The 12,531-nt window shown below is 44.6% G+C and overlaps 1 protein-coding gene across 5 annotated transcripts in view; it reads right to left on the reverse strand.

Moving 5' to 3' along the window:
* LOC115134082 (SLIT-ROBO Rho GTPase-activating protein 1-like) overlaps positions 1–12,531 on the reverse strand; it is a 234,473-nt gene that overhangs the window by 145,716 nt on the left and 76,226 nt on the right. For all 5 annotated transcript variants that reach the window (XM_029667708.2, XM_029667707.2, XM_029667706.2 and 2 more), the window contains exons 5-8: positions 11,222–11,401; positions 10,050–10,178; positions 3,708–3,929; positions 2,658–2,759 (exon numbers count right to left, since the gene is read on the reverse strand). In XM_029667708.2, the coding sequence (XP_029523568.1) occupies positions 2,658–2,759; positions 3,708–3,929; positions 10,050–10,178; positions 11,222–11,401 (633 nt within the window). The remainder of the gene's footprint in view (positions 1–2,657; positions 2,760–3,707; positions 3,930–10,049; positions 10,179–11,221; positions 11,402–12,531) is intronic.

Here is a 12,531-nt window from a genome sequence, read left to right on the forward strand (position 1 = left end):
GAATACGGGTACTGAATACGAGTCCAGAGTTGCACTATTTAGGACCAGCCCATGGGTTCAATCATCTCTGTGCCATGGGCATAGGAGTACCTTTCCTAACAAGGCCCTGAATAAGAGGCGAGCCCCCACTCTCCCAGCTTCTCCCGGGTGGGACAGTGGAGGCCAAGGGGCCCAGCTATCACAGCATGAAGAGGCGCTCTGACAAAGGCCGTGAGGCCGATACCTAAAGCGTATTAAAGAGCAGTGTGCGGGTTTCTTCTTTTTCTCATCTTATTCAACTGTTACCATGCACCTGCAAAAAGATAGCGCAGATGTGCAAGTGCCTTTTGAATTACAATATAGAGAGGACCCATGCATGAAAGTCCCTCCATCATTCAGCAGACTACTAGTTACCAGTGTTGACTGCTAGGCTCAATTACAGCAGGGCTTTCAGATGGAGAGGCTCACTGAGATCTACCCACTGGTGCCCAGCAGGATCAGATCAGGAGGGCTGGGACTTGGGACTTAACAACTAGCATGGGACTTCACAACTAGCATGTCACCTCCAGTATAAACCTGTCTGGGGAATAGCATGATTTCTATTCCTCAGGGCCTGTGGTGAGCAGCAAGCTAATCTCACAATCAGTGAATCAGGGCTGCCAACACTGAACTAACACTGAGCAGACATCTCCCATGTTTTGATGCGACACCCTGAGGTTTATCTGTAGAAAAACAAAAACGCATGCTCCCTACAAAGGAGACCGTATTGGATTGCCGGGGTTTAGTACAAAACGCCTTGAGAATATTTATGACGTTTGGTACACATCTAGCGAGAGATAGAGACGCTGTCTGTATCTGTCTAAAGAGAAGGGAATTTAAATGTAAAATCACCAGATTATTAGCTAGCTCTGAGAAATACCCACATTGAATGGCAAAGGAATTGTAATGAACACAACACTGTCCTCAGAAGTAGAGGTTTAACCAACAAGGGGAGTTGATAACCAACATAGCAGAACATACTCCATTTCTGCAAATATATCTGCATATATACACTGTAGATTCATACATCTTTGGAGGGCAGGCGAACCAGACCAGGGGGTCACAGTGGGCCCAATGGGGATGAGAGAATTCCTACTCTCATGCTAATAAATTATTCATCCATGTTTTCCTTCATCCTCTCGTGCTGTCAAGGAAACAGCTGCAGATTATGATACCAGAGAAAAACACAACAAATCCCAGCTTTTCACTTTTCCTGGCTGGAGTAGATCTTGGTCCGTCAAATCTTTGCCTCCTCCTTCCTCATTTCCTCAATTCCTCTCAAAGCGCATTGGAGAGCTTGGGGAGGAATTGAGGAAACAGGGAAGGAGGAAGGATTTGACAGCTAATAATGTGTGTGTACAGTTCTGCTTCAGTGTCTTCAAATGACAGCTGCTGGAAAGGCCTTTTCAATGAGACACCATGTAGAGGCCATCTTGTGGACTTGACACAGAGCAGTGGTTCCCCATCCTGATCCATATGTGGAGCTCCATTTCATCCAGGCAGACAAGGGCATGCAGCACCATGGCTCTTCCTGACCCTCCACACCGATTGGTTCTGCCTGCACTGACTACACACATGCAGTGTGAAAGCACCAGCTGGGCTTAGGTGTCAACAACAACTCCCATCCAGAAATACATCATACCCCCAGTGGGGGATAGTCTGAGCCTTGTACTCTACTCTCTGAAACACACCACTCACACCACAAACATACAGTGAAGAGGTCAAAAAGATAGACATCTTGCAGACATTATGCATCTGACAAAAAAACAGATCTATACATTTTCTTTAGTTGTATAATCAAGCCGGTCTGAAATCGCTCTTCACATTTACAAGCATTCTTTCCCAAGTCATTATTTCTTCGCAAGATAAAAGGCAGAAGGCTGTGTGCTCTGGTGTGAGACAAGACGAGATGAAGGGGAGAAAGGAGAAGCAGGTCAGACAACAAGAGACACAAGAAGCCAGACTGATGGACGTGACTGCACTCCCTAACACCACAGCAGCAGACAGTGTGATTTCCTTCCCATTGGCTTTTTATTTAGTAAGCACTCAGGCATGCCAGCCAGTCCGATTAAAACGTTACAGCCAGGGATGCACCTCCAATGTCGAAACCGAGAGAAGTGGGACAGTGTACAAATAAAAGAGATTGTGTGTGTGTGTGTGTGTGTGTGTGTGTGTGTGTGTGTGTGAAAGAGAGTGATTTTTTTCCACCATTGGGAGCAAGGGAGAAGACTTCTCTGAGTGGTTCTGAAGGCTGCCTGCAGTGTAGGAGAGTTTTGTTGTATGGAAACTATTCCAACTTTGATTTCTGAAAGAGTTAAGATATCAACCCCCCTTGGCTACCTTCTGACTGAAGTAAACTTTTAATACAACATTTCAATTCCTTCCCAACATGCGACCACAATGGACCAAAATGCAAGCAGATGATGTTGGTTGGTGTGGTTGGCTCCCCAAGCGAGTCAGGGTTGGGTTCATTAGGATCCAAATGAAAAAAACTGACTGAAACAGGGAGGGACCACCTGGATTTAAGGACTAGCAGGTCCAATAAAAAAACATCCATTTGCATTTTTCATTGCAATACTTTTCTGTTGCATACCCTACTGAATAAGACCAAGGTATGGCAGTGTTAGGCTCCCTCTTACCTCCTCGTTCTCGATGTTCAGAGTGGCCAGGCGGGACTGTAGTTGCTGGAACCTCAACATCAGCTCTCCGCTCACCGGCGGCTGCATCGCGATCTGGCACACCTGGGCAGGAAGAGGAAACACATCATCACTAAACAGAAAGTCACCACCATCTGACAGGGGGTTACTTAATCTGACAGGGAGTTACTTAATCTGACAGGGAGTTACTTAATCTGACAGGGAGTTACTTAATCTGACAGGGAGTTACTTAATCTGACAGGGAGTTACTTAATCTGACAGGGGGTTACTTAATCTGACAGGGGGTTACTTAATCTGACAGGGGGTTACTTAATCTGACAATCTGACAGGGAGTTACTTAATCTGACAGGGAGTTACTTAATCTGACAATCTGACAGGGGGTTACTTAATCTGACAGGGGGTTACTTAATCTGACAGGGGGTTACTTAATCTGACAGGGGGTTACTTAATCTGACAATCTGACAGGGGGTTACTTAATCTGACAGAGGGTTACTTAATCTGACAGGGGGTTACTTAATCTTATCCTAAAATGGCAAAGACATCAGAAATGTGTTTTAAACTACACCACAAACGTCACTGACCCAGATGTGAATCCAGACAGCCGCAGATCAATAGCTTGTAAACAGACATGATATCAGAGACCCCAGAGCCAACGACTCAAATTAATTCAGCGTGTTGCGCTGCTCCATTTCACTTGAGGCTGAGAAATGAGACGTGCTTGCCATTGGCTTCAGCCTATAAACATCTCCTCTGACGGCACAGACACAGTAAAACTGTGCAATTAAGCTGCCAAAATCAGGGCTCATTTAGTACAAGACCTTAAAATCATCCTCACTACCACCCTATACAGCATATAGGAGTGAACATATTGGTTCTGTTAAAAAAACGGAGGTCTCCTCAACCATTAGGACAAACAGCACTAGCGTTCACTACAGTAATGGATGGATGAATGAATGAATGAATGGCTGAGTGGATAGATGGATGGAGAAATGGACACAAAGAACAACAAGCCTGTGGGTCTCAATGTCTCACCTCATCGCCCATGTGGGGCTGGAACTGGAACTTGATGGGCGGGCAGAAGGCTGTGGGGTACAACTCCATGAAGCGCTGGCGGTCGCTGCGGGGGTCCAGACTGTCCACGGCGTTCTCGATGATGTCTAGGCCCTCATGGCGACTTGTCTCCAGGTTGTACTCAGCCGATAGGTAGGTCCTCAGGGCACGGTTCAGGCTGGCGTGGTAGCCCAGATCACAGCACTGGTAGAGGGGAAGATGAGACTGTATTGGATCAGGGTGCCCCGTTTACTGTAACTTCTGACAACCTGATGAGAAGCTTCTAAAATGTCAAGTCCAGCCACGGTACAAGGTTTTTTTGTAAAACAACTAACTGCAGATTGTCCTAAAACATGACATTTCTTTTCCAGCAAAAACACATACGTTCATGGAAAAACCAACAACTTTGTAATGGTTTCAACACGGTCAACAATGTCTGCTCTCTTAGTCTCTCGACACACTGCAGTCATGAACATTATTGGCCATTAACGGAGTAGTCTGATACATTCTCTGACTGCTGGCTTGGCCCGGAGTTATAGAACCTGAATAATGTTCCCAACATCTGATGCTGGATCTCATTAACTAGGACTTTGGTAAGCCAGGGCCTGAGAGTTCACACAGACAGCCTTGGAGGTGATGAAGACACCCAGACACAGCAGTATTGTCTGCCAGGCTACCTAACGCCTTGCTTGTCCACATTACATTGGATGTTATCTGTCCAATTCATAAACTATAATTTCTTTAACAATTGACTGTCAACTCTTATGACAGATTGCACAACATACTAAAACAAGTGTACTCACACACCCACGGACACTGGTACGCACAAACACACATGCAAAACACGCAGGAGCTCACACACAGGTACGAACACACACACCCTCGTGATTTACATAGGCTAGAGAGCAGGAGGGAGGGAAGAGGTGCACATTTTAGCACCCAGAATGGCCCTTCCTCACGGTCTGTCTGGAATACACAATCGCTAAAAGTACCGAGCGTTCACCCGTGTTGGCCTGGCAACACTGGAGAAATGGTGCAGTACATTATTTTTAAGGGTGAAAAAAAATATCCCAGGTAGCTAGTGTATAAATATGTCCCGTTTATAGGTCTGGGTTCTGGAGGAGAAAACAAAGCCATCTGCTTGGTAGGTAGAGTAGAGAACAGAAGACAAAGTACAGAGTGGTGATATGAGAGACGGGATGGCTGACCTGCAACACACATCAGCAATTCCCAAATATTGGTTAAAGGGGCAGGGTCTTTCCCACACCCCATTCAAGCTAAAGATGTGATAATGTGTGTGTGTGTGTGTGTGTGTGCATGTACAGTTCATTCGGAAAGTATTCAGACCCCTCGACTTTTTCCACATTTTGTTAGCTTACAGCCTTGCTCTAAAATGGATAAATTGTTTTTTCCCCCTTATCAATCTACACAAAATAACCCATAATGACAAAGCAAAAACAATTTGCTTTGAAAATTTAAAAAACTGAAATATTTATATACAGTACCAGTCAAAAGGTTGGACACACCTACTCATTCAAGGGTTTTCCTTGATTTTTACCATTTTCTACATTGTAGAATAATAGAGAAGACATCAAAACTATGAAATAACATAAATAGAATAATGTAGTAACCAAAAAAAGTGTGTAAAACAAATAAAAATCATCAATCTACACACAATACCCCATAATGACAAAGCAAAAACTGTTTTGAAAATCTTGCAAAAAAAAATGGAATATGCAAAAAAAAAATGGAATATCACATTTACATAAGTATTCAGACCCTTTACTCAGTACTTTGCTGAAGCACCTTTGGCAGTGATTACAGGCTCGAGTCTTCCTGGGTATGATGCTACAAGCTTGACACACCTGTATTTGGGGAGTTTTTAAACTTTGCAGATCTTTGCAGATCCTCTCAAACTCTGTCAGGTTGGATGGGGAACGTCAATGCACAGCTATTTTCAGGTCTCTCCAAATATATTAGATCGGGCTCTGGCTTGGCCACTTGAGGACATTGAGACTTGTCCCGAAGCTACTCTTGCATTGTCTTGGCTGTGTGCTTAGGGTCGTTGTCCTGCTGGACGGTGAACCTTCGCACCAGTCTAAGGTCCTGATCGCTCTGGAGCAGGTTTTCGTCAAGGATCTCTCTGTACATTGCTCTGATTATCTTTCCCTCGATCCTGACTAAACTAGTCTCCCAGTCCCTGCTGCTGAAAAAGATCCCCACAGCATGATGCTGCCACCACCGTGATTCACCGTTGGGATGGTGCCAGGTTTCCTCAAGACGTGATGCTTGGCGTTCAGGCCAAAGACTTCAATCTTGGTTTCATCAGACTAGAGAATTTAGTTTCTCATGGTAAGAGTAGGTGCCTTTCGGCAAACTCCAAGGGGCTGCCCTGCCTTTTACTGAGGAGTGGCTTCCGTCTGGCCACTCTACCAAAAGGCTTGATTGGTGGAGTGCTGCAGAGATGTTTGTCCTTCTGGAAGGTTCTCCCATCTCCACAGAGGAACTATGGAGGTCTGTCAGAGTGACCATTGGGTTCTTGGTCACCTCCCTGACCAAGGCCCTTCTCCCCCAATTAATGTTTGTTTGGGCAGCCAGCTCTAGGAAGTGTCTTGGTGGTTCAAAGTTGCTTCCGTTTAAGAATGACGGAGGCCACTGGCTCCATGTCATCTACAAGACCCTGCTAGGTAAAGTCCCCCCTTATCTCAGCTCGCTGGTCACCATAGCATCACCCACCTGTAGCACGCGCTTCAGCAGGTATATGTCTCTGGTCACCCCCAAAACCAATTCTTTCTCTGGCCGCCTCTCCTTCCAGTTCTCTGCTGCCAATGACTGGAACGAACTACAAAAATCTCTGAAACTTATCTCCCTCACTAGCTTTAAGCACCAGCTGTCAGAGCAGCTCACAGATTACTGCACCTGTACATAGCCCACCTATAATTTAGCCCAAACAACTACCTCTTTCCCTACTGTATTTATTTGATTTATTTAGCTCCTTTGCGCCCCATTATTTTTATTTCTACTTTGCACATTCTTCCACTGCAAATCTACCATTCCAGTGTTTTACTTGCTATATTGTATTTACTTTGTCACCATGGCCTTTATTTGCCTTTAACTCCCTTACCTCACCTCATTTGCTCACATCGTATATAGACTTGTTTCTACTGTATTATTGACTGTATGTTTGTTTTACTCCATGTGTAACTGTGTCGTTGTATGTGTCGAACTGCTTTGCTTTATCTTGGCCAGGTCGCAATTGTAAATGAGAACTTGTTCTCAACTTGCCTACCTGGTTAAATAAAGGTGAAATAAATTAAAAATTAAAAAATTAAAATTCTTGGGGACCTTCAATGCTGCAGACATGTTTTGGTACCCTTTCCCAGGTCTGTGCCTCATCACAATTGTGTCTCTACGCTCTATGGAAAATTCCTTTGACCTCATGGCTTGGTTTTTGCGCTGACATGCACTATCAACTGTGGGACCTTATATAGACAGATGTGGGCCTTTCCAAATCATGTTCAACCAATTGAATTTACCACAGGTGGACTCCAATGAAGTTGCAGGAACATCAAGGATGATCAATGGAAACAGGATGCGAGTCTCATAGCAAAGGGTTTGAATACTTATGTAAATAAGGTATTGTTTTTTAAATATTTAATACATTTCCAGATTAGTATATTTGGCTATTTCAGCCACACCTGTTGCTGATAGGTGTATATAATCGAGCACACACCCTGTTGACTGGGGCAGCTCTAGCAGGCATACATTTGACCAACTGACTTGTTAGAAAGGTGGCATTCTATGACGATGCCATGTTGAAAGTCACTGAGCTCTTCAGTAAGGACATTGTATGGCCAATGTTTGTCTAAGGAGATTGCATGGCTGTGTGATCGATTTCATACACCTGTCAGCAACGGGTGTGTATGAAATAGCCGAATCAACTAATTTGAAGATCTGGTGCAACCAATTACCTTCAGAAAACACATAATTAGTTAAATAATGTCCACTTGTGTGCAATCTAAGTGTCACATGATCAGTCACATGATCTCAGTATATATACACCTGTTCTGAAAGGCCCCAGAGTCTGAAAGACCACTAAGCAAGGGGCACCACCAAGCAATCAGCACCATGAAGACCAAGGAGCTCTCCAAACAGGACAATAAACCTGCCAAGAGAGGGCCGCCCACCAAAACTCACAGACCAGGCAAGGAGGGCATTAATCAGAGAGGCAACAAAGAGACCAAAGATAAACCTGAAGGCGCTGCAAAGCTCCACAGCGGAGATTAGAGTATCTGTCCATAGGACCACAGAGCTGGGCTTTACGGAAGAGTGTCCAGAAAAAGGCCATTGCTTAAAGAAAGAAATAAGCAAACACGTTTAGTGTTCACCAAAAGGCATGTGGGAGACTCCCCAAACATATGGAAGAAGGTACTCTGGTCAGATGAGACTAAAATTGAGCTTTTTGACCATCAAGGAAAACACTATGTCTGGCGCAAACCCAATACCCCTCATCACCCCGAGAATACCATCCCCACAGTGAAGCATGGTGGTGGCAGCATCATGCTGTGGGGATGTTTTTCCATCGACAGGAAAACTGGTCAGAATTGAAGGAATGATGGATGGCGCTAAATAAAGGGAAATTCTTGAGGGAAACCTGTTTCAGTCTTCCAGAGATTTGAGACTGGGACAGAGGTTCTCCTTCCAGCAGGACAATGACCATAAGCATAATGCTAAAGCAACACTTGGAGTGGTTTAAGGGGAAACATTTAAATGTCTTGGAATGGCCTAGTTAAATCCCAGACCTCAATCCAATTGAGAATCTGTGGTATGACTTAAAGATTGCTGTACACCAGCGGAACCCATCCAACTTGAAGGAGCAGTTTTGCCTTGAAGAATGGGCAAAAATCCCAGTGGCTAGATGTGTCAAGCTTATAGAGACAAACTCCAAGAGACTTGCAGCTGTAATTGCTGCAAAAGGTGGCTCTACAAAGTACTGACTTTGGGGGGGTGAAAAGTTATGCACGCCTTTTGTCTTATTGTTTGTTTCACAATAAAAAATATTTTGCATCTTCAAAGTGGTAGGCATGTTGTGTAAATCAAATTATACAAACCCCCCAAAAATCTATTTGTAAGGCAACAAAATAGGAAAAATGCCAAGGGGGTGAATACTTTCACAAGCCCCTGTATTATCTGTATGTCTGTACTCTCTGTCTGTACTGTCAGTCATGCAGTATGGTGTATAATATGAGGATTGAGACTAGAATAGTAGAGTAGCTCGGATCACAAAAGCTAATAATCTCCTGGGCTTTTTAATTCTCTTCCTTCAGTAATTTCCATCCCACAGTCTGTCTGGTGTGTGTCCTCTCTCACCATCGCTCAGATTTCTGCTCTGCTGCTAAACTCATCAGTTTCTTTCCACAATTCAGACCTCAAAAAGGGACTCAGAAAATACTGCTGAAAGGCAGGGTTTCTTCAGCATTATGAGGATAGAAAAAAAGAGTAATACAATGTTCTGTAGCAGTGAGATGGGATTTTTGAAAAAATACTGATTGGGTGGCAGACAACTTCATTTGAAGTCTGGAGTGAGGAGAGGCTTAGACTGAGAAGCAGCTCTCCGTTTGTGGCAGAATCTCTCCGGCAGCTTGTCTCTCTGCAGCAGACATACACTGAGTGTACAAAACATTATGCTCTTTCCGTGACAGACTGACCAGCTGAATCCAGGTGAAAGCTATGATCCCTTATTGATGTCACTTGTTAAATCCACTTCAAATCAGTGTAGATGAAGGGGAGAAGGGTTAAAGGAGGATTTTTAAGCCCCGAGACAATTGAGACATTGTTTGTGTGCCATTCAGAGCGTGAATGGGCAAGATAAAAGACGCTGCTGGGTTTTTCATGCTCAACAGTTTCTTGTGTGTATCAAGAATGGTCCACCACCCAAAGGACATCCAGCCAACTTGGCACAAATGTGGGAAGCATTAGAGTCAACATGGGCCAGCATCCATGTGGAGTGCTTTCGACACCTTGTGGTCTATTTTGTACACTCCGTGTATAATTTCCTTCAGATCTTTGGGGTTCTGTCCGAAATGGCACCCTATGCCCTTTATAGTTCACTACTTGTGATAAGGGCCCTTAGGGCTCAGGTCAAAAGAAGTGCACTATGTAGGGTATAGGGTGCCAATGTGGATGCAACCTAGGGGTTATTAACGAGAGAAGAGGGAGTAGACACTGTTCGGTAACACACTGTCAACCAAACATTCCCAGTTTTAGAGTACAGATGAAGGAGTCTATTCTTTAGCTGGACGTTTCTTCCAACGGTTTACTTACGTCAATTAAGTCAGACAAGTCGTGGATGTAGTACTTGAAGACGGAGGAATTTGTCGCCTCCAGTGTCAGCAGGTACTCGTTCCGTGCTTTGATTGACTTCAGCTTGTTCTCCGAGTACTTGGCCTGGCGCTGAGATAGATAGGTATGAATGAGAGAGAGAGGGAGCGAGACAAATAGAGAGGAAGAGAAAGAGCGAGACAAAAAGAGAGAGAAACAGAAAGAGAAATTAATTAGCAAAAATGCCTTTATGAACAGCTGAGCATGCTTTCATTTCTGCATGTACACAGTCTGGTGGCTCGCTCACAACACAACTCAGGATGATTGGCAAACAGGAGCTGGTAGCCCTGCTCATTCAGACATCCTCCTTCCTCCCTAGCTGCCTGCCAGACACAGACTGTTAGTCACTAGCCAATAGACACTGACTCACCCACTGACACGGTCTTCCATATTTTAACGCTTCCCCCAATCCCAACGCATTCCAGGAAGAGCCTGTGAGAAAATGCTGTTCCTGTGGCCATTAAACAATTGGTCACAGAGTTCTAACATAAAACAGGCCTGTTCCTTCTGAGAATAACACAAAGCAATCTGGCTGCAAGTGATAGTGTTCATAGTGTGGTTTCCATCACACACACACACACACACACACACACACACACACACACACACACACACACACACACACACACACACACACACACACCAGAGGGGTGGCCAGTAGAAGTCTGGCTGGCCAATAGAAGTCTGTTTCTGTTACAAATGATAAACACTTTCAGGGACACCTGGATGTCAACCTGAGTTCAAGGTTTGGGCCATAGAAATGGAAAATATATTCATGTAGAGGAGAGCATCACCATAGAAATAGAAGCTATAATAGTCTGAGCTTGACTAATTGCAGCTGGCTGAGATTCACCCCTAACTGTGTTTAATAAGACATTCCAACCTTCCCTTCAGCAACCATTATCATCGTTACCAGTGTAAAGACCTTCACAATACCCTTCTCTCACACCATCGTGCCATCCCAAACCATACTGTGCTGGCTCTGATCCTTTTCACGTAGTCTTTTCTAGCACAGTTCCACCAACTATGATGGAGGCATAAGCAGGCCATCCCAGTACAGCTTTGCTTGGCTTGGTTTGGCCCTATAGTGTAAATCAGGCATAAGTGTGCTGTACCTTTTCCTTCATCTTCTCAATCTTCTTGACGGAGCTGCGTCTCTGGTGCTTGTCTTCCAGGCGATAGCTGAAGACGGGCTCGGCCCGGCCGATCTGCTTCTCCTCCTGCTTCTCCGCCTCCTTCAGCTTGCTCTCTGCACTAATGCTCTCCGTGTGGTACATGTGGTAAGTCTTCATCACCTGGGGGTTGGATGAAGAGGTCAGAGTCAATCAACCTCACAGTAAGAGTCAGAGGCTGCTTTGAAACAAACAAAGCTTTCATCTACTACCCACCCACTCTTCACAGATCACTCCAGCTCTACTTCACAATAGGACTCTCCTACACCACCACAAATCATAGGCAGATTACCTCTCTTTTTACATGATGCTCTTACAACCTCAACAAACACGATTCACTGCTGTTCCCATTTACCATATTGCTCTGAGTTTGACATTCCACCTACAGAGAATTACATCTACACTTAGCAGTTTGCTGGAATTACCACTCCATCCGAGTTGTGTAGGAAATGCTATAGCTCTGTAATGGGGCACCGAGGGACTTCAATCCACCCACAGACATCCAATCATCCCTGGCTGCTGTAGCCCAAAGCAGAGTGCCGTCAGAGGGGTGCCAGCAGGCAGGGCCCACATCAGATCAGATGGTGACAGACTGACAGACTAAACCACTTACACAGCCCTGTTCTCTCCCCTTTGAAGTGGAAAGCAATGAAACCTCAGGCCAGGAGTTTCAAAAGACACCAAATATGGCTTGGCATGAAGTGATATGCAGACCTGGGTTCAAATACTATAGCTGTGCATGATTGAGCATGCCAAGAGAATCAATAGAACAGTCTGTAAAGTGTAAGCCCCGCCCACCTGGCACTCCAGGCAGGCTAAAGCTCAAAGTATTTGAAAGATTTCAAATAGTATTTACTCAGATCTGGTGATACACTACATTTTAAGTGGTTATGCTCCCCATGTCAATACGTCAGAACCATAATCGAGGAGGCATAGTGGGAAGCATTACCTCCACAGTAACCCGCTGATTAAAGCTACTTCCTTTTGTTTGACTCATTGTTATCCAAACAGGAGGGAGCTATTACTATTACTCACACTCAAATGACTGTAGAAAACATTAGGGAGTGACTCATGAATAGCCAGGTACAACTGCTGCTCAAGTAAACCCCGATTTCTTCAAGGGCCATGACATGAGTTCAAGAGACTATTTTTAACACATCATAATGGCTCTTTGATTGGAATGGAAGGCTGACAGAAATTAAGGCAGGGACTCAATGAGACTAACAATTACCACCAACGGGAATCACGACCAG

This window comes from Oncorhynchus nerka, linkage group LG9a (assembly GCF_034236695.1).
Source record: "Oncorhynchus nerka isolate Pitt River linkage group LG9a, Oner_Uvic_2.0, whole genome shotgun sequence".
In the NCBI taxonomy this organism is placed as follows: domain Eukaryota; kingdom Metazoa; phylum Chordata; class Actinopteri; order Salmoniformes; family Salmonidae; genus Oncorhynchus; species Oncorhynchus nerka.